Here is a 27,895-nt window from a genome sequence, read left to right on the forward strand (position 1 = left end):
CGGTGTTGTGGTGCTTTCTCCTTGCGGTACCGTGTGCCTCCCGAGAGCTGCCTGGAGCTCGCCCTCCCCTCATGGTCCCACAGTGCTGAGGAGGGACCTCGCTGAGCCTCCCCCAGGGAACAACCTCCCCTAAGGTGAAGGCAGAGGCCAGATTCCTGATGATCCGATTGGTCTCCCATGGGACATGCACAGTCACCCCTCCAGGCTCGTATTCATTCAGCGAGGTGACTGGGCAACCCCCCCTTCGAAGCTGGGGGAGTGCAGTAGGCATGCGGCAGGCACTCAAGAGCTGTGGCTGAGGAAAGTCAGTTCCATGGGCCTGTCGGCAAAGGCTTGCCAGACCTGCTGGGAGAGGGAGGCTTTTTCCTCAGTGGGTTCCTCTCCCAACAAACCAAGGGAGCACTGAGATGTCTTGTTTGATTTTAGTAGCTGAGGCCGCAGGCCCGAGGGGAGGGGAGGGAACAGCCCTAGCTAGAGTTCCCCGAGCGAACTTGGTCAGAGCTGGAAGCTCTTCAGCTCTCTTCAGCAATCTGGCCAGAATTTCCCATCCTTACCAGCTAAGAGCTAGGCGGCTGCATCCTAAGTGGAGAAGCTGCAGGTTTCCTGAAACCGGCTGGAGACTCTCGAGACTTTTTAAAAAGCGGCCAGCCCGGAGTCCTGCAGCCTTTCCTCCTCGCTGGTACCGCTCTGTCTACTGCAGGCACGAGCAAGGAAGGAGACTGCTTCCTCTAGACACCACATTGTGCTGAACAAACATCCCTGTTGTGCAACTACGTCCATTTCCCCAAAACAGCTAGAGCCAGGGAAGCAGGAAAACTCCAGGCACGCAGTTACCCCAGCCTGGATGCCACAGTTACTTCAAAGAGGACAGGAGAGGACTCTGGAAGGAACCTCCTGCTTGGTCTGAAAACTTTGAGACCTCAAGGGGTTCCAAACCCTGTCAGGTGAGGGACACACTGAGCCGGTGAAGGAGAGGGGAGGCGTCTCCTTCAAGTCTGGGATCAGTTGAGTATTTCCAAACACGGAGACCCTGGATCCAGACGCGAGCACAGAAGTCGGAGGTGACATGGGCCACTCACGGGGTCCAGGTGCTTCCGCCCTTACACTGAGAGCCAGCTATGATCTTGACTGAGCCATTAGCTCGTGACATGTTCCAAGCCATGTGCTTTGCATGCTTTTAAGCAAATGAAGCTTCGCACAGAAGCCCTGATTCAGGAGACAGACTCCAGAGACGCAGAAACCAAAGACCTCTCAAGAATATGGAGAATAAAGTCATCAGGAAGGATTCATGTAACCCAAGGATCACGCATCAGAGGATTTGCCGTAGGGCCCTGTTAGTGTTCTCAGTGCCCATCTGGAGCACCGGGGGCAGTGCCGTGTGAGACCCTGCCCGACTTCACCATAAACGCACCTCCTGCCTGGGCCACGGGAATGGCTCTCAAGTAAAATCTCCACTTGTTCCCCAAGTTTTGCTCCTCCTCTGAAGGAATAAAGAGACATATTTTTAAAAGGCAGAAAGTTACTGGGGGCGAACTTCTTGCCAAGGCCCTTAGCGGGTTCCACCCTCCAGGCCACTCTCTCCGGGTTGAGAAAAACGGTTTCTCCCCGACTGGGTCCACAGACTAAGCGAACCCCAGGCCATCTCCAAGCCTGTGTCCTGACAGCACGCGTCACTGTACGTTCTGTGCCCAGCCGGGGGATGATCCGTTTGTCAAGCCCGGTAGAACTAACCTTGGTATCTGACTGTTCTGGAAGCACCTTTTTGTCGCCACCGTAACTGAAGCTAGCAAGCCAGAGATCTGCTGTAGACATTTATTGAATCGTCCGTTGCACCGACGCTACACTGCACTTCAAAGAAGACTGGCCACAGGCAAAGTGAAATAAACCAGGTGGGGCGCTTTCAGGGGGCCTCCAGAATCATCCAACAGACACTCAGGCCAACAGACCAGTTTACAGGTTTTTACCAGAAATCTAAGGTTCCGTCTCTCTCTGGGGCGTCCTGGCAAGGGAGAGTCACAATTGCACTTGGGTTTGTCCGAGGGGGCATTTCTCCACGTGACAATGTCTGGCTCTACGGCGCGTGCCAGGCGTGGGGAGAACAGACAGGGCCCTGGTGCGGGCAGAGCGCGCCGTGTCACCGGCGAACACCCCGGCCAGCCGGGCCAGCTGCAGCAGGGAAGGGGGTTCGGAGGGGACTGGGCCGCCCTGCTGGGGAAGGCTCGGGACCACAGCCACCTGCTCGCTGAAGTGGCATCGCTGGAGGCAGGGCTCAAGGCCAGAATGGAGTGTTCGCAACCGGAGCACGAGGCTGGCCCCTCTCTCGAAGGCAGCGCTGGGGTGAGAAAAAGGCAACCATCGAAGGAACAGCGGTCAGGTTTGGAAAGTTCTTTGCCTTTCTTCATTTACGTAACCGGTGTCTGTCTCAAACTGTGTCATGCTCCTCAAAGCCCAGAACAGGAGGAAAACAAGGAGAGAGCATTCACCGAGTCCAAGAAGCACAAGGTCAATGCTCTCATCATGTTCCTTCTAGGCTGAAGCCAAAGAGTGACTCGGTGGCACAGAGCACGTCAGGCAGCTGGGAGCACGCTCCGGGGCCGCTCAGCCCCGACTGCCCGCAGAGACGGGCGCAGCGGGGTTCTAGAAGGGCGCTTTCCTCCCCACAGGAGGGGGTGGCCCTGCCTTCCCTGGGAATAGGGCAGCAGCAGCAGCAGCAGCTTTCTGCTTAAAAAAAAAAAAAAAAAAAAAAGATAGAAGCCCCGGGGCTGAGGTCAGAGCGAGAGCAGTGCCTAAACCGGCTGCTGAGGGCGGGGAGCCTGGTGGCGGCCAGCAGGCCCCAGCCCCGCGGAGCAGAGCCCCAGCGCCAGCAGCCCAGCGCGCCTGCCCGGGGGCCATCTCGGCCTCCTCTCTCGGTGGCCCTCAGCCGCCAAGGACAGTTTGTCTCCAGCCTGGGCCCCTGCCCTCTCCCGGCAGAGCCGTCCTGAGGCCGAGGCCCGGAGAGAAAGCAGCCGAGAGTGCAGCTGGGCCGAAGCCACATCTCCACAGCTTCCCAGGGGCGCGCCCCTCCCCTCTCCAGGGGACTCTTGCTCTGGACACCAGCATAGTTTATACATAATATCACCTGCTCCGCTGCCAAAGTCGGGGCCATTCTCACCACGTGTCATTCAGACGGACGGGACTCTGGTCTGAATTCAGCGTTACACAAAGCAAGCCTCGGCCTTGCCAGGCCTGTCACTAAGGCCCAGTTTCTCCCACAGCTTTGTGCTCTTGGCAGCCCCTGGACTCGGCCCAGCATCCGCTCCTCAAGAGGAGAGCCACCCTGCGTCTTCTTGAAGGATCTGTGCTTCTGTAGCCCGGACTGACCACCCAAAACCCTGCCCGAAGCGGCTTGAGTGGAGGGGGTGACAGTGACAACAGGGCCAGGGTCTGTGCGTGACTAACGGACTCTAAAGCAGCAACAAGGAGGGAAAGCAGAGGAAGCCAAGCCCTACAGCCCACAATGGGGCGCTGCCCCCGCGCGCCCGCCGCGCTGGCCAGCCCTCCCCGGGAGCCACCCAGCCAGCAGAGCCGCGACAGAGCGTGGGAAAGTCGCCTACCCAACGCCCCCACCCCGAGCTGCAGCGGCCAGCCACAGCCAGGCCCTCCGTGCGGGACGAGGACAGGCCGTCACTGGGAGCCGGGGCTGTCGCCTTCTGTCAGCGTCTTGAAGTTCATGGAGAGGGCCTGTTCCTCCGCCTGGGGTGGCCGCTTCCAGTCAGAGCAAGTCAAGATGTAGAGCACGGTCACCCCGAAGCCGACCAGCAGCAAGCCCAGCACGTTGGCCAGGACACCCTCAGCCTCAAACGTGCTGTACTTGGCCCTGCGGGGTGAGGCGGGAGGGAGAAGCCCCCCAAGGGGTCACGGCCAGGCCAAATGCCCTCCGCACCCAGAAACAGCAGAAAGATGGCCTGGTGTCCCCTCCCCAGCCCCGCCCGTGTCCCCCGCGCCCCCCCCCCCCCCAGGAAAACCTTCGCTAACCCGGGGGAAAGCAGAGGGGAGGACGCTCACCCAAGTTTGAACAGCAGCGCCTCCTTCAGGCCCAGCAGGGCGGTGCCCACGGACAGGAGGAAGATGGCGGCGCCGAAGAAGACGTGCTGTGGGCGGTAGCGGCTCCGCAGGGAAAACGAAGCTCCGGGGAACAGGAAGAAGCTCAAGCCCACGAGCCACTGCAAGGAAAGGCGGGGGCTGCCAGACACCGAGCTGGCCATCCGTCTGACGGAGCCCAGGACACGCCGACAGGCAAGGAAGCAGGAGCCCTGCGCCCACCCGCCGGGCTCCCTCCACCCTATAGAGCCTGGGTGCCGCCGCACAAATCGCCGGGCGACGGAGGTCCCAGCCCTGGCGTCCCAGGCCTTGGCCACACAGACGTGCTCTGAGGCACCCTCGCCTGGGAAATCCTGGCTTTTGCACCCATTTCAGAGTCCCCAGGCAGCCGCCGGCGGTGCTAAAGCACCTCTTTCACTTTCAGGCACAGGGCCTGGAAGTGGGCCCTGATGGGACACCCGTGTGGTCACCCCCTACCAACGCCTCCGCCTCCGCCCCAGCCCCCATCGCCGTGGGCTGAAGCCTCACCTGCACGAAGTAGAGAACCAACACGAGGAGGCCACACCAGCTGTGCAGGCTGTACAGGTCCGCGTAGCCCTTCTTCCGGTGGTAGTCGAACACCGCCACCACGCCTGGGACGGAGAGAGGGGCCGCGTGAGGACAGGGCTGCCGGGGAGGTGACCCAAGGGAAACCCGACTCGCTGGCACTTCTGGGATCTGGTCCCAGCTCGGTGGCTGCCAGCACCCAGTGTCCCAGCCGGGGATGCCCGGACGGGGGCGGAGGGCTGGGGAGGGGACCGTAACAGAACTGGAGTGGAGACAGACGGATCAAGCAGCTACTTCCCCAAGTCCGAAGCAGAGGCGGGGAGAGGGGGCGCCTGTGCCAGGGAACTCACCCACCAGGGCGATGACGAGCGCGAAGACGTGCAGCAGCCCGTGCAGGACCTTGGTTGTGCGTTTGGTCTCATTCCTGAAGACCCGGTAAACCAGCAAGGCTTATGGGGAGCGAGAAAGGGACCGTGAGGCCGGCCTGCCACCAGCACCAAGGAGACACCCCTTGGCTGGGGGAGGCCATCAGAATGAAGGGCTTGTCAAGGCCCTCCAGCCACAGCCAAGGGGAGAGAAAACAAGGCTCCGCGGGGCCCAGCAGGGGTCCCCAGATGTATGTCCCCTAGCACCCCCGCCACCATCACTTCCTTGTCAAGTGTGCTGTGTACTCCAGGCTATGTGGTCAAGGTGATCACACAGTGATGCCAAGGTGTCACCAAGCTTCTGCGTTCACCTCTTAGCTCTGATGAATAGTCCAGGATGGAAGCCTGAGCAGACACTCACTACCTTTACCAAGCAGGCTCCCTAGACAGGGAAACAGGGAGCCCCCAGGGCCGAAGCTAACTCCCCACCCCATCACTGCGCTGAGCCAGACAGACCCAGGCGGCACAGGGAATGCCTCTGCGGAGCGGCTGCTGCTGGAGGAGTGGCTGTCACCAGGACCACCTCTAGGAAGAATGGGTCAAACAGATCCAGACTTCTCCTTAGCAGAGGAGGGGGCCACAGAAGCAAGTGGGGGCCAAGCACAGCCTCACTCCTTCAGAAAGGAACTTCAGCTCTGCCAAGTCCAACACCCACTCCCAACACACACACACACACACATCCACCCTCTTTCTCCCAATATCAAACCGTCCCCACAGAAGCTGGCCTCAGCTCACAGCCCAAACCCTAGGCTTCCTCCTCTAAGCAGCACACACACCACTAGATGCTCCTGTGGAAAGACCAGGACAATTAGGAAAGGAGTTGCCACCCCCACACCTCAGGCCTGGATTTGGATGCCTGGTGTCCCCAGGCTCCAAGCCAGCTTCCTTCCTGTCTTTTGTGGAACAACCTCAGGACAAGAGTGTTTGTGCAAACAGCCTCTCTCAGGAGCGGCTCCGGGCGCACAGGCGGGACTCACCGTCTCCCTGCAGGAAGATCAGGCCTATGACCATGGAGAGCGGGTGCACGTTAAACTGCAGGGCGCCCTCCCAGGCGATGCCGCCCCTGTAGAGACCGAGCCAAGCCCCCATCATGGCCACCACAGTCAGGCCCAGCAGCTGGGAGAAAGCCACGCAGTAAGGCAGCGCTCCGGGCGTGGCTGCCAGGCCGGCCCGACTGTCCATGCTGCGGCCGCTGCTGGAGGAGAGACAGACAGCTCAGAGCACCACACGCCACACCCCGGCCTCCCAAGGCCGAGCCCAACGCCCCACACCCCCTTCCCCCCTCCCCCAGGCCCCTGTGCTGAAGCCAGCCACCCCAAGTCTCTAGGGCACCAGCAGAGGTGCCCCACTTCCCCAGAGACAGACCAGACACCAGCTGAGAGAGGCCATGAGGGTGCAAGTGAAGGTCCCCCAAATTCGGGTGGGAGCAGGTATAAAGCCTGCACCTGGCTTTACATTCGGTTTCACGAGGCCCCGGGTGTTCTCAGGAGGCTTCACAGACGAGGGACAAAGAAGTGAGGAAATCTCTCGAAGGAACAGGGTTCCTCACTGTTTGTCCCCCAGGTGTGTCCTAAGGACATCGGGTGCATCCCCTGCCCCAGTGTGCAAGCCTGTCGCCCGAGATGAAGAGGAGTCCTGCCCTTCCCACAGCAGGGATGTGCTCGGACCCTGCTTCGCCCGACACACGTGGGCAACAGGAGCAGCCAAGCAGCCTGCTCCCCCTGCAGCTGCCTCTTCCCCCCACCCGCCCTGCTCAGGGCAGGCCAATCTGCACTCCCGCTCACCTGACGCCTCCAAAACTAAAGTCACCAGAAGTGAGCCCTACAGGGAACAGCACCTCGCGTTCAGGGCTCCTGGTGTGTTTCAATCACGTCACTCCGCTCCCAGTGAGCCTGTGTGAGGCCTGTGTAAGCAGGGAGTTACTGGACCCATGCTACAGATGAGAAAATGGCAGTTCCAGGAGAGGGGGGGTGGGGGGGTGGGGTGTGTGTGTGTGTGTGTGTGTGTGTGTGTGTGTGTGGCGCATTTCCTGGCTCCTCTGCCCAGTCCACCCCTCTGGTAGTCTCCTCCCCACCCCGCCCCCACCAACCCCCAACCAGTAAGGACGGCCTCATGCCTGCTTTTCACTCTGAATCAGTTGGTTCTCCTGACCCAGAGCCCAGCCCTGGCCCAGACACCCAGGAGGGAGAGGCAGCCTGGGCACGAACAAAGATAGCCTCCATCCGCCTTGCCTTGCTGCTGGGGTGTCTGTCCTGTGCCCACGGAAAGGTGCTCTCCCCCTCCCCAGTCCTGGCCTCGCCTAGCACTGCTGGAAACATCCCAGAGAAAGACAGCCCAGCAGACACATGCCTAACAGGCTTATGGTCCCCTGCTCACAGCCAGCGTGTGCTCTTTCTCTACCATGTACTGCACAAGAACTTGTGTCCAGCCGGCCTGGTCTTCTACGACTCCTGGGGAGGTTACCCCCCAGTTCTCTCTGCCATATCCGACAAATGTTGGCAACTTCACCATCGAAAAAAGTCGGTGGCAGTGGGGAGTGTTACTAATACACTTCTTTCAGTAAAATACAGATTAGCAAAAAAAAGTAAAAAATTACCAGTAATCAGCATTTTCATGTGTGTCCTTACATCACTTTTTTCTAGAAATATATATATATTATTTTATAGAAACAGAATTTTACTGATTTCTAACCTGTTTTAACTTCATAGTAGGTCATACTCATCTCTTCATGTCAAAGAAAATCCATCTACTTTACGCCATCATTTCAATGACGTCACAGGATTACAGAATACGGCTGTTCTGTGCTTTAACCAACCTGCTGAACCTGTTGTTCAACATTTAGCTAGCTCCCAGTTTTTCACTAAATAAACCATGCTATGTGATCATCTTTGCACATGTGTCTTATTCATTCCTCACTGGAGAACAGAGGTTTTTGACATTTTATCAAATCATCTTCCAAACACACTCCCCCAGCAGGTAGCAACACCTGTTTCAGAAGGCCGGGTGGACAACAACCCTCTGCTTCTGAAACTCTTGTCTCTGTATCTGTCACCTCTACACAGGTAACTCCTAAATGGAAGGAGCTCTCCCCCAAATACGAACCCCATTTCTAGCCACCCACCATTCGCCTCTGCCGACAACCCACACACACTCCAAACGCAGCACGTCCAAAGTCAACTCATCTGCCCGTGACAACCAAGCCCGCTCCTGACCGCGCACCTGCAGACGTGGCCACCGAATGCTAGAGGATCTCCCCTGGGCTCTCCCCGCCCCCACACCACCATCACTTCCCTCCTGGCCATCTTCCTTGCCACCACCCCAGCCGGGGCATGGGGCTTCTGCTCCAATCTCTACACCCCCCTGTCGCCCCAGCCCGCACCAACAGCGTCCCTGCCTGCTGGTGAAATGCCACCTCTGTGACACCATCCGAACTCCCAAATCTATTTCCATGTGCGCCCCGGGTTTTCTTACCAAATCCACTCAGAGGAGACTCTCGCTTCCCCTACCACCCTCTGCCTCACACTTCCGGCCTCACTCCCTGCTCCCCGCCACTCGCACACCCCCCACCCCCCACCTCCTCCATTCACCCTCTCCCCCATCCCTCGGTCCACAACCTGAACCCGGCATCTCGTTCATCTCTGGCGGGTCCTCTGCACCGCCAACCCCGGCCGGGGGGCTCAGTTACCCCGCGGCGGCCTGCCTCCCGGGAAGCTCGCCTGCACCCCTCTGCTCACCTGCCCAGGGAGCTCGCTCGAGGCAGGCCTGGAGTCCCGCTCTTCCTTGGATCAACTCCGGGATCTGTTGCCTTGCACTGACTCGAACAGGAAAGATCAACCAAACAGCTGCTGTCCCGGGGTCACCTGTTCTCAGTCCTCCTCCCCTTTATTAGATTCATCCCCAGAACGCCCGGGGCACAGTCAGAACCTGATGAGCTCTGAAGGAGAAGGAACACAGGGCACGTGCTCTGCGGCTGGCAGACCTGCCACGGCTTCTGCAGCCCCAGCTCAAGGACCTACGACAGCAGTGGGAACTCAGGGCAGCAAAGGAACTGTCGCTCCCAGACCTCGGAGCTACTCCGTGGCCAGGCCAGCCAGCCTCCTACTGAGACAGGCAGAAATCAAAGCGAGGGTCTCTGCAGAGCTGTGAGGTTGTGACTTAGAAGAAGGAGTATATAGGATGGAGCTCCTAAAACCCTTGGAATTTCCCAACCGCGCCAGAAACCTGCCTTGTTAACGAGCCCTTAGATAACCTGTGGGCGAGGGCTGGTTGCCAGGGAAACCAACCACGTGATTGACGGCTGGAACCTTCCGTTCCACCCTCTCAACCTCTAGGGAGCGGAGAGGGGCTGGAGATTTGAGTTCCATCACCAATGGCCAATGAACTAATCGAGCCTGTCCAAGTAATGAAGCCTCAGTAAAATACAAAAGGAGCTTCCCAGAGGACGGCTACCCTAGTTCCCCAGGGATAGAAGCTCCTACGTTCAGGACTTTCGGGACCTTGCCCTAATGTTCCTCTTCCATCTAGCAGTTCCTGAGTCATAGCCTTTTAAAACAAATCTACTAAGTAAAATGTTTCGCTGAGTTTTGTGAGCTGCTCTAGAAAATTACTTGAACCCGGGGAGAAGTCCAGGAGAACTTTGCATCAACAGCAAATCCAGCGACCCTGGATTTGCGACTGGCATCCGAAGTGGGGAGCAGTCTTGCGGGACTGAGCCCTTAACCTGTGGGCTCTGACCCGATCTCCAGGTAAACAGTGTCAGGACTGAGTTAACTTGCACGGCACCCAGTCTTTGTCCACTGAGAACTGGAGAAGTGGCTGGTAGTGCTGAAAAGGAAAAGCACTTTGGAACAGCCGAAACCACCGAATGGGGGGCTTGAACATTCTGCACTGTAACTTCCCATCCTGGATTCCCCAGGAAGTCCGAACCCTAATACTGTTTGGAGCAGAGCACAGAGTGGAGAGGCCTGCCTGTGGGGCCGGGAGGATGGCTCCCAGCGGACTGCAAGCCCCCTCCTCTGTGCTCAGCCTTCTCTTGCTTAACCTCCGCAATACCACTAGGATAATAGGAGTGTTGTCCCACTTTAATGGGTGAGGAAACTGGGACTCAAAGAGGATACATGACATGCCCCAAATTATCAGCCGCGAATACTCAACGCATTTGTTCATTGAGCACCTGCTGTATGCTGGCGGGACTACCAGATGATGGAGCTATACAGGTAAGACGTGATCCCTGCCTTCGAGAAGCTTGCAGACGAGCTGCTAAGCAGATGTGGCATTTTTTAGTAAAGGGTGGTAAGAATTCAGGCTGCAAGCTCAACTCAGGCCTCCAAGGGCACTTGCCACTATCCACCTGCTTTAACGCAGGGAGGTGACTCGCCCCAGCAGCTGGTCATCGGGCAGAGGCGTGGCTTTGCCCAGCATGGAGGGTGGATCTGAAAGCAATCAAAGATCTGAACGTGCGCTTGCCAAAGAAGTCACCCTGAACCACAGCAGCAAGGAGACTCTGTCTGTCCCACGCCAGTCCTCCTGTGTCCCTCACCTCTCAGGAAACCAGGCTCCTAAGGGAGGCCCATCACCGCATCTAGCACTGGTGTCCCCTGCCGGCTCTCCTGGGAGAGAAGGAGGCAGGATGGGAACAGGCAGTTAAGAGCAAAGGGCTGGCAGGACGGCAAACCAGCCGATCCGTGAGATTTTCACATCAGCTGCTCCAAAGGCAGCTCCCCTGCCCCATCTGTGCAGGGAACTTGGCATCTGGGTGATGAGGCGTCCAAGAGGAAACCATCAATAAAGAATGACCTTTGGAACTACGAAAGCCCAAGCTGTCTCCTCCACTCTTCCTTTCAGTGTGAAGGTGATTTAAGTCCAAGCATGAGGGATGCAAGAAAACTCACACCAAGCAAGACCATCCTGCCTCAGGCAGGCCTGTGTCCTGCCTCCAGGTGGTCTCACAGTCAGTAAGCTCCAAGGGTGAAAAATCCAGATTCACAAAAACGACAAAGCAGTGAGTGGTTCTGTGCTTCACAGAACATGACCTGAACGATTCCTTCAAAAACAGCTTATTTGGTTCAATATCACAGACAACCCATCTTTGGCCAAGGAGGGCCTGCTTCCAATGCTGGAGAGAGAACACATTTCATGAACTCCGGTTGGAAACTGACCCACCCACAAACACATCTTGCATGTGCAAACTTGGAAATCAGTTGAACTTGGAAATCAGCCGCAAGTCACTCCCTTTGAATCATGTGCCTTCGGTTCCTAATCCAAACAGTGACAACACTCTCTCTCCCTTCCCAATCAGGCTGCCCACCCCTCCCAGAATGCTGGTGGTTCCTGGGCCTTTGTTCCCGGAGCAGAAGCAGCAGCACCAAGGGCCTGGAAGCTGCCATTCTCCCCCCCAAAGCTCTCCTCTGCCCGGCAGACCGGAGTCTTAAAAGCAAAGGAGGCTCTTACAGCCCTTTCCACGGCCACTCTCTTTTCTATCAGAGCACAGGATGGGGGTGACAGTTTTGGCAGCTTCTGGAACCCTGGGCTGAGACAGTCACACACCACCCCCACCCCACCCCGCCCCTCCCACACACACTTGCAGGCCGGATCCACTTAATGCAATCAAACAGGCACAGGAGCTACCCGCGGGGCTTGACTGTGCTCAGAATCACTCTCTCTCCCTGTGTCCACAGTTTCATTTAAAGGCCACCAGGCCTAATCTCATTACGGGGACCAGACGCTGCGCCTGTCCTAGAGCCTGGAAGCAGGAAGCCTGGCCTGGCCACAGCCCTCCTTGTCCACAGCAGGGTTTTAAAATTGGGTTAGAGAAGATTATACTGGGGACAGAAGTTAGAGCTTTTCTTGATGGGTGAGGGTCGGGAGGAGGGGACAACTCAATTGCCCGAGAATATCCTAGAAAGTGATGGAATAGAAGGCAAAATGAAGGCTGAGGTGTCAGCCAGGGCCCCAAGTAGCCTACGGGAAGAAAGCAAAGCTTGAAGTCAAACACTGAGCCTGGTTCTCCATGAGGTACAGTGGGCTTGGGCCCAGGGTTCCCAATATTTGTAGGGTCCCACAAAAACTGTTAAGATTTCTGCTATATCAGGAGGAAAACCAAATTCAGCATTGAAGAAAATGCTTTAATGTTTAATCCAGCCTGGATTATATCTGCTTTATACCAACACAGTTGTAAAATATAGGGTTGGTTTTTTAATTGTTATTATTTTTGGTGGAAGAAGGGTCCCACCAAGGCAAAAGTGCCTGGGACCCATGAATGCAGCTCTGGTCAAACACACGTGATTTTAAAGCCAGCCCTACTGTTTATGTGCTCCTGCACAAACCAAGTCCCCTCTCCGGACTTGCTTCCTCAACGGCGAGATAGGGGACATCGAGTCCCACCTTCCTACTCACTGGCCTAGCAAAAATTAAGAGGGATAACTATATACGAGAGCCTAGCAAAGTGCCTGCCACATGGTAGGCATTCAGATAACAATCTAATAAGAATAAATCTGATCCTAATAGCAGCTTGGGAAGAGTCACACATCAGAAGTTGTTGACATAGAGGTCTGGGGCCAAAGAGAGCCAGAAGGCAGCAGACAGCACTACCCCTCTCAAAAATCCATATGCCAATTCTGTCTACTCTCTGGCCCGTCCCCCGCAGCGCAGAAACCCCTGGATTTGGGGCCGATTCCTCCACCAGTGCCTCCTGGTGCTGCTGCCCCACCCCATACTGGAACAAGGAAAGCGGCCAGGGCTGGGACGTTGTGGGGCAGGCAGAGGTGGTTCCCCCTCCCAGTATGGCAGGCTTCTGCTGCAGAGGGGGTGGACCACGGTGGTGGCAGGTTGCAGCACCCTTTCTCTATGTGGGTCTCACCTTCGCATTTACAAGTTTTCTTTCTGTACCTTCTGCCTCACATCCAATGTCACAAGAGAAATCAAGAGATCTGTGAGAAGGTGGCAAAGCTTTGGCATTTCTTCATTTGCTATGAAAACAAAAGAATCGAATCCAGAAGTCCTGAGATGGAGCTTCATTTAATGAGACTTAGCGACTCCTCAAAGACTGTATGAGTGTATGAGAGGGGAGGGGCAACCTCAAGGAGAAAGGCTTGGCGGGGAGGGGGGGTTCCAGCGGGTAAGAGCAGGTGGAGACTGGAGTGGCTGTCTTAACCCAGGCGTCAAAGGCAGCAGCGGACCCCCACCCTCGGCTCCGTTCTGTGCCCTCTGTGCCCACAGCTCTGGGCCCACCAGGGCCAACCCCATGAGCCAGGGTTTCCCAAATGAGGAACTCCTTGGCTAGGTACTTCTCAGCAAGAGGAGAGAGGCAGGCTCAGGGAGGCCCCGCCACTGCCAAAGCAGTTCGGCCAGTCTCGGTTTCAGGTTTCCAAAGAACAGTCGTAGCAGATGTTGGCCGATCCACGTCTACCTTGTTTCTAGAATATGGCCAACTATCAGGCGTGAGCCCCTAGATAAACGTGAGGTCACCTGGCGCTCGGGTCTAACTTCCGCGGACTGGCGCGGAGGCTGACCCAGGGCCCGAGGCCGACAGCCCAGGCCCGGCGCACGGCCTGCCCTCTCACCCCCCGCCCTGCTCCGCGGGTTCCGCAGCGGGTGAGGCGAGGGCCCGGGGTGCTGGCGGGTGAGGGGTTGGAGAAAGACCCGCGGCGGCTCGGGGGGGGGGGGGGGGCGGGCGCGTTCCGCTGCGGGCACACCTGGGCCCCCGCCCCGACTCCGCGCGGGGGCTCGGCTCGCTCCCACCCGCCCCGGCCGCCTACCTGGCCGGGCGCCGGGCCCGGAGCTCGTCCCCCTCGTGCAGCGCCTCACCGCGCACGGGCAGGCGAGCTCCCCGCGCCGCGCCCCTGCCGCTCGGCCGGTTCCGCCCGCCGCGCTCCGCGCAGAGCTACGGCGTCGCCATGACGACAGGGCGGTGGCTGCGGGTGCGGCGCGAGGTGGGAGGTGCGGCGCGGGTTACTGGGGGCAGGGGGCGCCGGAAGTGCCCCCGCGCGTCCCCGCACGCGGGGCAGGGCCCCGCGCCCACTAGTGCCCCGCTCTCGGGACCGGCCCCCGCCGGATCCCGGGGCCAGACCTTGACGCCGCGCAAAGGGAGATGCGGCGCGGCGCGCTGAGGGGCGACAGCCGCGGCCACCGCGACCCCGGCCTTCTGGACCCGAGCTCGGGTAACCTTCGAAATCCGGGCCTCGCGACCCGGGGCGCGTTCAGGGGCGGAAGGAGGTCTGCGACCCGGTGGGTGTGAGGGCCTCCCGCCCAGGCCTGACGCGGAGGCCGAGGGCGCTGCTTGGGGGGATGGGCTGCGGGACGGGGACCGGGACCGGGACCCAGGACGGGCACGGGGACAGGCCCGGGCGCCGTGGGTAGGGCCTACCGGCCGGAAGAGCCGTCGCCGGGCCTGGTCCCGGGCGTGGGCTCCGCGCTTCCGGATTCCCTCCACGCCCTCCCTCCTCATCCCTCCCACCTTCTTCCCCCTTCCCCTCGCCCCGCCCCGGCTCAGGTGGCCACTAGGTGTCAGACACGGCCCGGGCCTGGGCTCACGCTGACGCTCCCGCAGCCCTGGGGGACACACCCCTCCCTCCTGGCCCGGAGGGAGATGTCACTCGTGGGCAAGGCTGAACTCATCCCTTCCCCAACACACACACACACACACACACACACACACACACACACACGGTGGCTTTTTTCGCACCCCTTCCTTAAGGGACTTTGTCTGAGAGACTGACTACCCACCCTCCAGACAAACCAGCCTAAGGATAGATACCAGTTCTCACCAGACCTCCTGAAGGCCTAGATCTTGCCAGCGGCAGCCTCCCCTGTCCTAACAGCTGAGAGAAGGATGCCAAGGCCAAGGCTGGGGGCCAGCCCCTCCCGCAGCCCCCTATCCAGGAAATGCTGTGGGTAGATAACAAGTCCAGCTCAGACTTCTCACAAGCTCAGAACAAAAGGTTCTTTCCTGTCAGTTGCCTGGCAAGACTCACCAAGAGCCCGAGGGTAGGAGGGAAATGGGGTTTCCTCCCCTGGAGTTGTAAAAGAGACACCCCTCCCCCAGGGTGTCCCTCCCCCTCCCCCTACCTCCCACACTGTGGGCTTCCCATGGGCAGTGGCCAAGGGCTCCTGAAGGACCCTGGCCAAAGGGGGCTTGGGGATCTAATTCCCCCTTACAGAGAGAACATACTCAAGCCCATGGCAAGACACCCAAGGGTGCCCACTCTCGTGGGCACATCTTCTAAGGGGGCAGACAGAGCAGGGCCCACCCCTCAGAGTAACCAAGCTTAAACCTGCCACCGCATAAATTTGTTGGAGTAGCTTTCCAGTTGGAGGGAGTTAATGGACATTTTAAATTAAGAAACAGCTCCCTTAGCGTGCCAGCAGGCAAACAGCAGGCAACAAATGCTCTGTGTGTTAAATGTGGAACTGAGCCATTTCCCATTGTTTGGCCTGTATATTTGGGCCTAGAGGAGGAGGACTGGAGTGGGCAGGGTGGCACAGGAGCGGAGCCTGCTGGGAACTCTGTGATTTGAGTGCCGAGCTTCCCTGTGTAGAGCTTTCAGCCCCTTCCAAAGCTGGGAGAGAGACGCCTGCTGAGGCAGGATGGGGCGCCTGAGTCCTTCTTCCACCTGCCCCCATGGTCCTATGGCCTTGGGCAGCAGCGTTTTCCTCTCAGAAGGGAGTGAACACCCTACCGGCTTACAGTGGGGAGGGGAGAGCCAGGGTGCTCTGATGGAGGTAAGGTGCCTCCCTGTGGGGCAGCCACACAGAGACTCAGCACTAAGGACTCAGGGCTCCACTCAACCATTTTGAAGAGCAGGTGATCCCACTAAAAAGCCACCAAGCTCCAGAACCCCCAACCCAGGATGGCAAACACTCCCATTCTCCCGCCACTGCCTGCTGCTGAGACTTCTGCCGCAGAAGCTCCTGAAGCTTCCACCCTCGGCTGGGGGCAGAGAGGTAGGTAAGAGCAGGCTAGTGGAGCAGCACCAAGGCACCTTCTCGAGGACAGAGATTGTGGTCCAGGGCATTTTCCATGCAACAACCCCCACCCCCTTACCGCACTCATAAAGCCACACTAGACTCACCAAATTCACTCTTGCCTCTCCTTCCGAATGCCCTGGTTATCACTTGGCTTATTCCTTCACATATCAGCTCCTGAGAGAGGCCTTCCCTAACCGTCCAGTCCAGTGGGGCTGAGGTTGAGTTGTAGGGAGGGACTTTGCATTAACTGTGCTCGTGAGAGCACTGGGAAACCACAGCTGGCTCTCACCCTCTTCTTTGGCCAAAAGCATTTATTTAACGAATAGGAGGAACCGAGAGAGCAGAATGTACTTCATGAGTAGGGTCTCAGATGCCTCTGGGGAACCAGGCTGTTCAGCGCTGCCCTTACTAGGGTTCCCAGACGGAGAAAGAAGGATTCCCAGTTAAATTGTAATTTAGCATTGTTTTTGGCATCATCGTGCTCCACTGATGTGTAATATACCGAAAATGTATTTGTCATTTATTTGGTATTCAGATGTAGCTGGATATTCTGTATTACCTGGCAAGCCTATCTTGCTCCTATGTGGGAAGGACAGGAGAGGAGCCTCCTAGCCATTCCAACCACCTCGCCCTACAGAGCTCCCACACCTCCAACAGGCTGAAACACCCAGTTCACTCCTGTTCAGAGTCAGGTCAAGGTGCATCTCATGCACATTCCTCTTCAGCGCGGGGTGTAGACAGAGGCCTTTACCTTGGGATACAGAGAATGCGAAAGGCATAGGAGACGGGGTTCCCCAGACCAAAGGCTCTGTAAGACACGCACACACAGAATTCACTCACGCTTTACAGCGGCGATTTATCGAGTCCCTTCTGTGTGCCAGGTGCTGGGCAACCCTGGGACAATATCAGTGGACACGACAGGCACAGCCCTTTTCTTTCAGGCCTCAGCTCATAGAAAGGCAACCCAGATGTGAGAGTCAGGGAAGGCTTCTGGAACCCTGACATAGACTCAGAGAGCTGCAGGACAAGCAGGGGTTCTGCTGGCAGAGGGACCATGGAGAGAGGGCAGGAGTATCCCAGCCGAAGACACAGCTAGAGCGGCTAGAGCATGTGCAGGAAGGTGAGCATAGCCTAACATGGTACACCCTCCGGGCCCCCGGGCCACCACCGCCAGAGTCCACAAGCTTGCCCCAAAGCCTGCGCAGGCGCGGGTTGCTGAGCCTTGCCTTGGGATGGCAGATCACTGAAAGACGCTTACTCTGGCCCGTCTGCAGAGGCAGGAGCCGCCCAGGGCGTGGGGTGGCCCCATCAGGCCCCCTCCCAGAGGAACTTGTTCCAGCTTCCTCCAAAAGAATACGAGTCTTATTCTGAAAGTACCCAGCCACTTTGATGAGCTGCAGATGAGACGAATCCCTCAGGGAGAAACCCCCCTCTTTCAGTTTTGGGGGGGGCACGGGCCCCAGCAGGAGCAGCAGGAGCTGCAGTGATGGGGAAGGCGTGGCAGGGGGTCGGGGTGGGGGAAGTGGGGTGCTGGCTCCTGATGAAGACAGTCAGTCACCTGGGACCTCTGGAATTCCGGGACACTGGGCTGAGGGCTGTCACAGGCTGTGGGTCCCAGGCTGATGGCAAAGCTAGTCTGGTCTGGGAAGACAAGACTCAGACAAACACACTGATTTAGCCCTGCGGGACGGCTGGAGAAGCCATGAGAATCAGCGGAGTCAGGCCAGCTTTTCCCTCTGCCCGCTCTGAGAGAACCGGGCTGGGTTAGATAAACAGTGAGGACCAGCCTGGGGCAAGAGGGGGCGTGAGGGCCCTGGGTGCGCGAGGTGGGGGGCCACAAAAGGGGCGGGCTTTCCTACCTCCCAGGGTGTTTCTAATGACACATACGCACAGACATGTATGTGTGCACCCACACACAGAAACCTAGTTGCGCATAACAGCAAGTGTTACAAAGAAGATTAAGCAGGACAAGGGCTGGAGTGTCGCAGGAGGAAGGCCTTCTGAGGAGAGAGGGATGCAGGCCCTGTGGAGATGGAGGGGAGGTTAAGTCCAGCACAGGGAAGAGGGAGGAAGGGCAAAGGCCCTGAGGCAGGAATGTGCCTGGTCAGCTCCATCCCATCCTGCCCTCTAACTCTCCTCTCCCCCCGGCAGAGGAGATGCTGTATGCAGAAGGTGGCAAGAATGCAAACAGGTCCTCGCAGAGGGCAGAGGTTGAAGATGTGAGGTATGTTGGAGGGACTTAGCAGTAGTTGCCGGGGCATCTAAGAGGTGTCTGCAGGTCCATAGTTGTATCTGATTACGGAGCACATCCCTCACACAGTGGGGAATCTGGATGGAGGGTCACAGTTGCTAGGGCACCGCCAAGCTCCCCTTGTCCAGCGTGGCCTGCACAGGAGGCATTGGAGCCCAGCTCCAGGACCTCAATCCCCTGGGCCAGCTCTCCCCTCCAGGAAGAAAACTCGAAGAGGCTTGTATCCCAGTGGTGTCCTCCATCCCGACCTTCTGGCTTTTCTCCTTGGGGAGATCAGTCAGTCGGTCAGTCAACAAACATTGAAGGCGTGCTAGGGGCATTCATTGTGGAGAGCAAAGGTGTGAGGCCTGGGGTAAAGGGTGGCCCGAGCCTTGCGTGTTGTCAGCAGGGATATGGGAAGGGAGAGGAGATCCTGCTGATAATGACAGCCGCCTAATTAACTCCACAAGCCAGCTATAAACTGCAGGGCTAGGACTCTTGCACTTTGTTCAAAGCCTGTGACAGCTCTGCGTTCTCATCTTGACTCTGAGAGCTACGCCAACTCGAGCTCCATACCCCCTGGTTCTTGGCCAACCTTCTCATGACAGAAGTGCAGCAAGGGCGTGGTGACCATGCTGAGCTAAAAGTGAGTGGGGCCCAAGCCATGGCCCAGAGGGTGCCCGCAGAGGCTTAGGCATCATTCCCCAGGGGTGGCTTTATGGCATCCCTCTCCAAGTCGACCTCAGCTGAAACCAGAAGAGCAGAAAAAAAGGGGCACTCCTATAAGACACTGTCTCTGATGAGTACGCTAAGGCTGGCTACTCTTCCAAGGTCATCAAAGTTAGCAGCATACCCATCCTGAGTCTGAGTTTCACTTAACCCAGCTCCCCCTCCCACCTCCGTTCTTCACACTCTCCTGACCTTGGTCATCCCCACCCACCTTGAGTGCTCCTATCAGGCCGCTGGTCCGTCTTGAGAGCAGATTAGATTTGAAGTCACCTTGACCTTAGCACAGAACCTCCCTTACCCGAGAAGCCATGCTCCTTGGATCCCTCCCAGCTGGTCACTGGGATATGCTAACCAGTGTGCGACAACCAGGGAGAATCCCACCCCTGTCAGCTGGGCCCCAGTTCGGATGGATGCTTGTCTCTTGCATTGTCACATACTGTGAGCCCGTCATGCCTCCCGCTCCGGCACGGATCCGAGGGGCCAGTTCTGGAGCAGGGCTGAACTGGGGCCTCGTTCTCTGGCAGCTCAGGCCTCCTGGGTAGGGCCGCTTCAAAGTCTCCCCCTAAAGCTTCGGGACCCACGAATGTTGCCCAAGGGCTGACTCTTAGGTTCTAGAACATAAGACTGTATCTTTGGAAGGCAAAGATACTACTTGGAGGCTTGAATAAGTCATCCATCCCAACATCCCTTTCTCCCCCGTGAAGTGACAGCCCTTTACAGCTGGAAGGGCAGTGTCACGTCCTGACACTGATGGGACTTGGAGCACATTCCTCTATCTTGCGTGTTTCTCCCTTTTCAGGGGCCACTCTGCATTCGATAAATTCAAGCACCCCCAGGGCTTGTTTTGGCCGAGGGTTCAGTCCTGGCTTCACTTCACCATGAAATCAAGAGCCAGCTGCACCTGCTTGCCCGGGCAGTTGTACACAGGCAAAGGGGGCAGACTTGTTTCATCAAGCCAGCTCCTGAGCTCTGTGGTGGCCCAGCGTTCTGCTTATCACCCCCATGGTGTCCCCAGTGCTCAGCTGTCCCCTAGATGGTCAGGCCACTGCAGAGCCAGGCCCCATGCAGGTTCCTCCACCAAGAGGTTTCTCCCCAGAAACCCTAGCGCCCTTCTTGCCAGCTGACATCAGAGGAAGTCTGCTAAGATAGGAGGGTCTCGGCTCACATTCTTTCCACCTCCGCCACCTCCTTGTTGGTCAACCACTCTCGGGGTAGGGGGGGTATGGGACATGAGCTGGCTTCTGTCTAACCACAGAAATCCACTGCCACCTCCCCTTCAACATGGGACTTTCTGTCTGACAGCTGTTTAAAATGCCCTCTCAAGAGGTTCTGCCTAAAACAAATGACTACAAAGTAATGAAAAATGTCATTTTCTTCCCTATGAGTCCCTCTTCTGACCCATCTTTGATGCCTTCAGGGAGTTTATCTAGAGGCCCTCAGGGAACAGGTAAGGGGGCCAGGCCGAGTCAGGGTGCTGCCTGGGTTGACAGCAGGACTAGAGGGCCCTCAGGGGTCCTAGGCATTCAGAGGACTTTGCCAGGGCCCTGGACATCGACTGGTGGAAGGTGGACCCCGAGGCGAATTTGCCTCCTGTGTCCCGGGTCCCACAATGGAGTCTGTGTTAGAGCCAACAGGCAGGTGCCTCTCCTCCAGCCCAGCGGGAGGCTGGCCAAACCTCCAGCTCCAGGATGCAGTGGCCCCTCCCCACTTCTCTGTGGGTCCCCCAGGTTTCTGTCTCTGCTGCCAGCCTTGGCCTGGCTTCACTCCTGTCCACCTGTCTTTCTCAGCTTCTCTCTCTGGGCGCTCTCCCTTCCCTCCCTCTGTGGCTTCCTGTGTGACCTGAGCTTCCCTGGGCCGCCAGGAAGCAGATAATAATCTCCAGCCCCTCAGAGTGTGGCCAGTTTCCCGGCCCCCTCTGGGAACCCTGTGCAAGCTACAGACAGTCACAGGAAGGCCCACGCGGCCCCAGCCCCCGTCGTGCTTCGGGACAGTTAGACGCCTGAGCCCCCAAGCCCCTGAACTCCCCTCGGTCATCCCCACCCACCTTGAGTGCTCCTATCAGGCCGCTGGTCCGTCTTGAGAGCAGATTAGATTTGAAGTCACCTTGACCTTAGCACAGAACCTCCCTTACCCGAGAAGCCATGCTCCGCTCTGAGGCTGCGGAGGGATCACTCCAGAGCCCTCTCCAGGGCCCTTGGACCAAGAGAGCCCACCCGCTGCAGCCAGGGAGGCCTGGGCAGCCCCATGGCCCCTCACCACCGCCAGAGCCATGCCTGCTGCAAAGGGGGTTGGAACGGACTCGTTCCAGGCCAGGTCTCAGCAAAGCTGCCATGTGCTGGGACGGCCACAGGTGCACCAGGCTCTGGAAGTGTGACTATGAGCACAGCCGGTTTCTACGCCCCGGAGACCTGCGGGGAGACAGATGTGCCAGTGCCTGCGGCCTTACTCACTGAACGCTATGCTGGACGCTGATGCCTTGCTTTGGGAAAGAAAGGGCAGCGCAGGCCTGGAGGGACGACTAGGACCAGCCAACAGGAGGAGGGCACATTCCAGGCAGAAGGAGCGAGAGAGAGGCAGGAAAGACCCAGAGCTCAGGGTCTGCCTGACACGCCGGTGGGGCAGCTTCCGCAGACCACTGAGTCATCAGGGAAAAGATGGAGTCTGACCGGAGTCGCAAACACTTTTCACTTTGCCAAGTAAGACATTTAAAAGAAAAATACGTCATTTTTTCATGCCACTATTTTATCAAAGAAGTAATATTTTAACTGCAAAAAAAAAAAAGAAAGAAAGAAAGAAAGGATATTTGGGATAAAAGATATTGTGACCAAGAAAGGACAACTGGCCACTTGGCTGATACATGCTGATTGATTTTTATATCTGATTATTCTTGTTTTGCTCCCTTTCTTGCTGACTCTCGAACACTTTATCAAGGCCAGAGTCGCCAGCGATGGGCCTCCAGGAGCACTGACACAGGGACCTGAGGAGGGAGGGCCAGGACTGGGGCTGTGGAGGAGGCAGGGGCCACACCAGGGAGGACTTTGGACTTCACGCTGAGGAGTGTGGATTTTATCCCTCAGAGGACGAGGGGAGCGATTTGCCACCAGATGCTGTTTTCAGGTTTGTGCTTTAGGACACGCGTCCATTCCCAGGCTGCCCGTGAGAAAGGCCTTCAGGGAGAGACACCGAGGAGGAGAGCAGAGGTGGGGCCTGTGAGAGATGATGAGGGTCCATATGTGGGGACAGTGGCAGTGGGACTGGGAGGGGGGCTGGGCGCTGCTGTGAGCAGGTGAGGTGAGAGGAGCCACACAGAACCAGGAAGAGGAAGGTGTCACGTCTAAGTTCATGCACGGACTGCAGCAGAGATCACCTCACCAGGAGCAAAACCAGGAGATGGGAGTTTAAGATTTGGGATTAAAAATAAGAACTTCCTGACTCTAAGGACGAGGGCATTTGACATATCCCGTGACAGTGAATGGACACAGCATTCTGGAGGAGAGAGCAGGCGGGGACAGTGCAGTGGCTCACAGTGGGAGTGTTTATCTGACTTTGCATTTGGGCTCCCCCACTTGGGTGACCTTAGTCACCTTATTAACCTTTTTGTGCCTCAGTTTCCTCATCTGTAAAATGGGAATCAGATGGTAGCTAACTCGTAGGGTTGCTAGGAGATTGAAAAGAATGAAGATATATAAAGCTCTTAGTTGCCTGGATCAGTGGATGTGGCCTGATATTAACGTCCACCCCTGTATCTCCAGCACCCACAGCATAGGACAGACCATTAATGTTGGTGAAATGGACAAGGAGGTATGATCAGGGCAAATGCAAGGCCGGCTTTATGGAAGGACAAGGGTCTAGGACAGGACTTCAGATGTTCCTCAGTCCTCTGCAGGCAGCCCTCGCGTGCCTCTCCACATTCACTGAGCGGGGATTTAGACGGAAAATATGGTGGGCTTGGGGAGGAGGAGGGACACGACCCGGAGGTTCTCTGAGATGGATGTTCTCTGGGGTCCAGCAGCATCTCAACAGGCAGAAGGCAGGCAGAGAAAAGGCACAAAGGACCCCCGGGGAGGCCAAGTGGACCAGAGGCAGCTGTGGCGGGGTGGTGAGAAGGGCTGGCTTCTTAGTCACCCACCTCCTCACCCCAAAGGACCAGCACCCTCCAACACCGAGTCTTCATCTCCTTTCCCTCCCACCACTCAAACCTGCTTCTAGAATGTTCCTCTCCTAGGAACATGTCTTTCAAAGCATTGTCACCCCCCTCAACTCCTCCACCCTTCCCCTCCAACCGGCCAGCTCCTGCCTCCTTTCCATCCCACCTCCCTTGGCACAACCCTCAATCTACCGCTTCCCTGAGACTCTGGGGGACCCTGGCCCACTGCCTTCTCCCGCCACCTCCAGGCCCTCTCGGTTTGCTAATCGCATCTTCCCTGATGGCCCTAAAATATAAGTGTGGCCAGGGCACTGCCCAAGCCGAAGTCTGCCTTAGGACGAAGTCTGACCACCCACCTCGGCTTTGGCAGCCTCAGCCTGCTTTTGCAGCCTCTACTCACAACCTAGTGCCGGGCAGTATAAATTTCTCTTTCCTTTGTTCAAAAGGTGTCTTTCAACAGCTGGCCTGATCGGATTAACTCCTACCCCTTCTACCCCAAGCACACCCCAAGTGGGGGCTCAAGGGCCTTCACATCTTTGGGAATTGCTTGTTAAACATCCGGGTAGTTGATGTCGGTGAGACCGTCTCTGGCATAAGCACAGTGGTCTCGGGAGAGATGTGCCGAGGAACCAGTGAGAGAGAGGAAAGCAGGGAGTCAAGTTTAATGAAGACTTGGCAAAATTAGGCAATAGGAGACAGGACAGCTATGAGTCAAAGATTACTCAGAGGTGTCAAGGCCAGTGTAGGCATCACTCGTAAGAGTTCCCAACCATTTTTCTCCTCCCAAACATTCCCTGGTTAAGGAATCCCATGTTTTGAAATACTGAATCAATTTCACAAGCTGTACTTACTCAAAGGAAAAGTATCCCATTTTAAGAGCCAAACACCTGTCTCCTGTCAGTCATCGGACACTTAGGCAGGCTAAGCCCACTGACTAGAAGTGATTTAGCCTGGGGGGGCTGGAAGTGCTTCTAAGAAGAGGTGTGCCTTTCGGCCAGAATCCCCTCTTCCAACAAGGTGCCAAAATGTCCGGCTCAAAGGAAAGAAGAGAGGCAGCACTGTGCGTTCTAGGCCTGCCTTTTAGAAAACACAGCCGCTCCTTTGGCCACATACATGCAAATCTTCAAGAAAGGTGAAATTGTCGACATCAAGGGAATGGGCACCGTTCAAAAAGGACTGCCCCACAAATGTTACCATGGCAAAATTGGAAGAGCCCTCCGTGTTACCCAGCATGCTGTTGGCATCATTGTAAACAAACAAGTTAAGGGCAAGTTTCTTGCCAAGAGAATTAACGTACGTCCTGAGCATATTAAGCGCTCCAAGAGCCAAGATAGTTCCTGAAACGTGGGAAGGAAAATGATGAGAACAAGAAAGAAGCTGAAGGGAAAGTTACCTGGGCTCCACAGAAGCACCAACCTGCTCTGCCCAGAGACCCACACGTGGGGAGAACGGGTCGCAGAAGCCTGAGCCACTGGAACCTGTTGCCTAAGAATTCATGGTTTAATAAGTGTAAAAATAGGTTAGTGAGTGAACAAATAAATACATAAAAGACCTCTGGACTGGTTTTTCTAAAGGAGCTGTGCCAAAGCTGAGATTTAACTTGGGGTTCTGGTCCAAGGGACAGAGAAAGACTCGGGTGGGGAGGAAAGTTCCAGAGTAAACACCTGAGTATGCAGTGAGGCTGGGGGAGGAGGGGGAGGGTACAGATTCAAAGGGGCTGTCTGTGCTCTGCTCTGGAACCTATCCGATCAGTAGGGGCTTTGGCCATGATCTCCAGGGGGCAAGAGCTACAGGGAGTGAAGAGAAGCCCCCCCAAAAGATAAAAGCCAACAACTTTAAAAGCAAGACCTTCTATGATTGAGACACCCCAAGGAAATGCAAACAAGTCACGAGCTGGGAATTCTGTCTGCAGCACACTGAAATGACAAAGGACTATTAGCGAGGATATTTGAAGAACTGTGTGAGTCAAGAAGAAGAAGGAAATCATGGGCAAAGGAAACAAACAGGAGCAGCACAGAAGAGGAAGCACAAACGCTCCCTAGACTCTGAGAAGGTAATCCAGCCGCGGCAGCGGCAAGGGACGGAAAACGTGTCCTGCGCACAGAATTGGTACAAACTTAAAAACTGGACAAGAATAAGTGTTGGTGAAGATGGGGAACGGCACAGGAGTTCTCACCCACGGCTGGTGGGAGTGCAGATCAGTAGGAGTATTTTGTCTTTTATTTTTATTTTAAGTAGGCTCCACGCCCAACGTGGGAACCCACGACCCTGAGATCAAGAGTCCCACTTTCTGCCGACTAAGCCAGCCAGGCGCCCCCAGTATACGTATTTTAGAAAGCAGTTTGACATTTGGACACCCTTGAACTTTTGCATGTCTTTGAACATCTGCATACCCTTGACTCAGCAGTTTTACTCCCAGTATATTCCCCAGAGCAATATTTCTCAATGAGGACCAGTTTTTATTTTATTTTACTTTTCAATATGTTGGGGAAGCAGTCCTTTTGTAAATTACAATAAAAATGAATTTCTGAAAAATGACGTAGAAAAAAAAAAAGACATGCAATCTACAAGCCCTGATATTTTATTATTCAATTCAACATCCCTGCCAGTTATGTTTACCGAGGAGACATGTCCGAGCGTGTTAAGGCACACTGTTTTGCAATAGCAAAAAAACAAGCGGTAACTCACGTGTCCAGTGACAGAATTAGAGGCTGCAGGAATAAATCGTGGTATCATCTGGGTGATGGGCTGTCACACAGTTGGGAAAATAAATGAACTATAACTTTAAGCAACAGCACCAAGTAAGTCTCAGGAACATCCCTGTGAGAGAAAAAGCAAGCCTCAAACTGGCGGACATCTGGCTTGTTTGCACTTTTTGGCTGCTTTGACTAACAGTGCTTTGCACACAAGTCTTTGCACGACCATGTATCTTCATTTCTCTTAGGTACATTCCTAGGTGGACCCTGTTTTCATAAAATTCTTAAACAAACAAAGCGAAATAGTGTTATGTTTAGAAATACGAAGAACTGAAACTATTCTTTAAAAGTGAAGAGAGGGGCGCCTGGGTGGCTCAGTGGGTGAAGCATCTGCCTTCAGCTCAGGTCATGATCCCCGGGTCCTGGAATCGGGCCCCGCATCGGGCTCTCTGCTCCCCAGGGAGTCTGCTTCTCTCTCTCTCTGCCTGCCTCTCTGCCTACTTGTGATCTCTCTCTGTCAAATAAATAAATAAAATCTTTTAAAAAAATAAATAAAATGAAGAGAGTTGGGGCGCCTGGATGGTGCGTAGTCAGTTGAGTGACAGACTCTTGGTTTCCGCTCAGGCCATGATCTTGGGGTCCAGGATCGCGTCCTGGCATGGAGCTCTGTGCTCACTGCAGAGTCGGCCTGGGACTCCCTCTCCCTCTGCCCCTTTGGCTGGTGCTCTCGTTCTCTCTCGCTCTCTCTCTCTCTCAAATCTTTAAAAATGAAGAGAGTAATAAACACAACATTTAGGGGAGTTAGTCGGGGGTGTATGGAGGAGCAGAAGACGGGAAAGGGAAAGCCGGGTCCCAGCTAGATGAGAATAATGAGGCAGAGGGAGTTTATAGTGTTCCTTTTATTATGCTTCATAACATACATTAGCTATCATGCCTACATACGTATTTATATTATTTATACTGTATATATATTACATTTAAAAAAATTTTTAAAAACAGAAGGCTGCCTCCAATACCCTAATTCCATTGGGTTCTCACGTCACCATAACCAGGTCCCCCCTCCAGCGGACAAGCTTAGCCGCACTCTGGCCACCTGTGTGCACTCAGCTCTTCACGGCTCCCTGGGCGCAGGCTACACAAGCCCTCTCGCTGGCTGTTTCTTAGAGGTGGGGCGCAGTCCCTGCAGGCCCACAGGAGCCCCTCCCCGGATGTCCAGGCTGCTGGTTGGGTCCCTTCAGGGTCTTTCTTCCCACTTTAGTCTTGGGTGGGACAGCATGTCTGCCTGTCTGCTTCTCTGTACCCCAACCCCGGCCTCATCATTTGCTTTGCAACATAGTGTCATTTCCCTGCCACCGACACATGGGCAGCTGGGCTCTGCCTCACTCTCTGCTGCGACCCCAGCACGCAGAGGTGCCTGGCTCTAACAGCGTCTCAGTAAATACTTACAGAGTGAAATAAAGCATGCAAGCTTGTGAACAGATGGAGACTGTTGGAGTTATCCAACTGAGCTGCTCTGTGTCCACTAAAGGCACAAAATGGTGTGCTGTAAGTAACCTGGCAACAGGTGCACATCAGAGAAATGTAGGATTACAGTTGGAAGTGCTCATCTGACCCTCATGAGCACCTTCAAGGACCCCTGCGGGTCTAGGGTTCCATTTGGAGGCAGCTGGGGTAGATGAGCCTTAAAGTACTCTGCAAAGCTAGGATTCCATGTGTCCATGGTGGGATGGCCTCTGGGGGAAAGGGTCATACAGTCATCACGATCATAACCCAGACCCTACACAGATAATTCTGGAAAGCAGTGGAGCACGAGCCTAGAGCCCAGGGAGGCCCGGGCTGAAGGTGTGGATTCAGAAGCTGTCTTCAATCCCACAATCTACCCTCAAAATCTTAACTCTAGGGCTGCACTGCCCAGCCAAAAACCATTTGCCCCATGTGGCTATTTAACATCTGAAATGTGGCCAGTGTAACTGGATTTTAATTTTCTTTGATTAATTTTTTAAAAGATTTTATTTATTTATTTGACAGACAGAGATCACAAGTAGGCAGAGAGGCAGGCAGAGAGAGAGAGAGGAGG

At 55.9% G+C, this 27,895-nt stretch overlaps 2 protein-coding genes across 12 annotated transcripts; one reads left to right on the top strand and one right to left on the bottom strand.

The window, feature by feature from the left end:
* Nucleotides 1–2,730: 2,730 nt before the first annotated feature.
* Nucleotides 2,731–15,030, bottom strand: LOC116577798 (cytochrome b561). 11 transcript variants are annotated; one of them, XM_032321506.1, is made up of 7 exons: nt 13,808–13,898; nt 13,331–13,465; nt 6,029–6,248; nt 4,977–5,075; nt 4,609–4,712; nt 4,045–4,202; nt 2,731–3,856 (listed from the first exon to the last, which is right to left on the bottom strand). In XM_032321506.1, the coding sequence occupies exons 3-7, from the start codon at nt 6,231–6,233 to the stop codon at nt 3,664–3,666; spliced, it is 759 nt and encodes a 252-aa protein (XP_032177397.1). In that variant the 5' UTR covers nt 6,234–6,248; nt 13,331–13,465; nt 13,808–13,898; the 3' UTR covers nt 2,731–3,663. The 11 variants fall into 11 exon arrangements, with proteins under 11 accessions (XP_032177397.1, XP_032177394.1, XP_032177392.1 ...); XM_032321503.1 differs by having other exon boundaries at nt 6,029–6,243; nt 12,910–13,465; XM_032321501.1 differs by having other exon boundaries at nt 6,029–6,246; nt 12,910–13,465.
* LOC116576936 (translation initiation factor IF-2-like) lies at nt 13,473–27,873 on the top strand. The gene is made up of 3 exons (XM_032319490.1): nt 13,473–13,489; nt 13,690–14,276; nt 27,851–27,873. Exons 1-2 carry the CDS (start codon nt 13,473–13,475, stop codon nt 14,156–14,158), a joined length of 486 nt encoding a protein of 161 aa, XP_032175381.1. The 3' UTR covers nt 14,159–14,276; nt 27,851–27,873.
* Nucleotides 27,874–27,895: the final 22 nt, after the last annotated feature.

The sequence above is a fragment of the Mustela erminea genome, chromosome 18, assembly GCF_009829155.1.
Source record: "Mustela erminea isolate mMusErm1 chromosome 18, mMusErm1.Pri, whole genome shotgun sequence".
Lineage (NCBI taxonomy): Eukaryota > Metazoa > Chordata > Mammalia > Carnivora > Mustelidae > Mustela > Mustela erminea.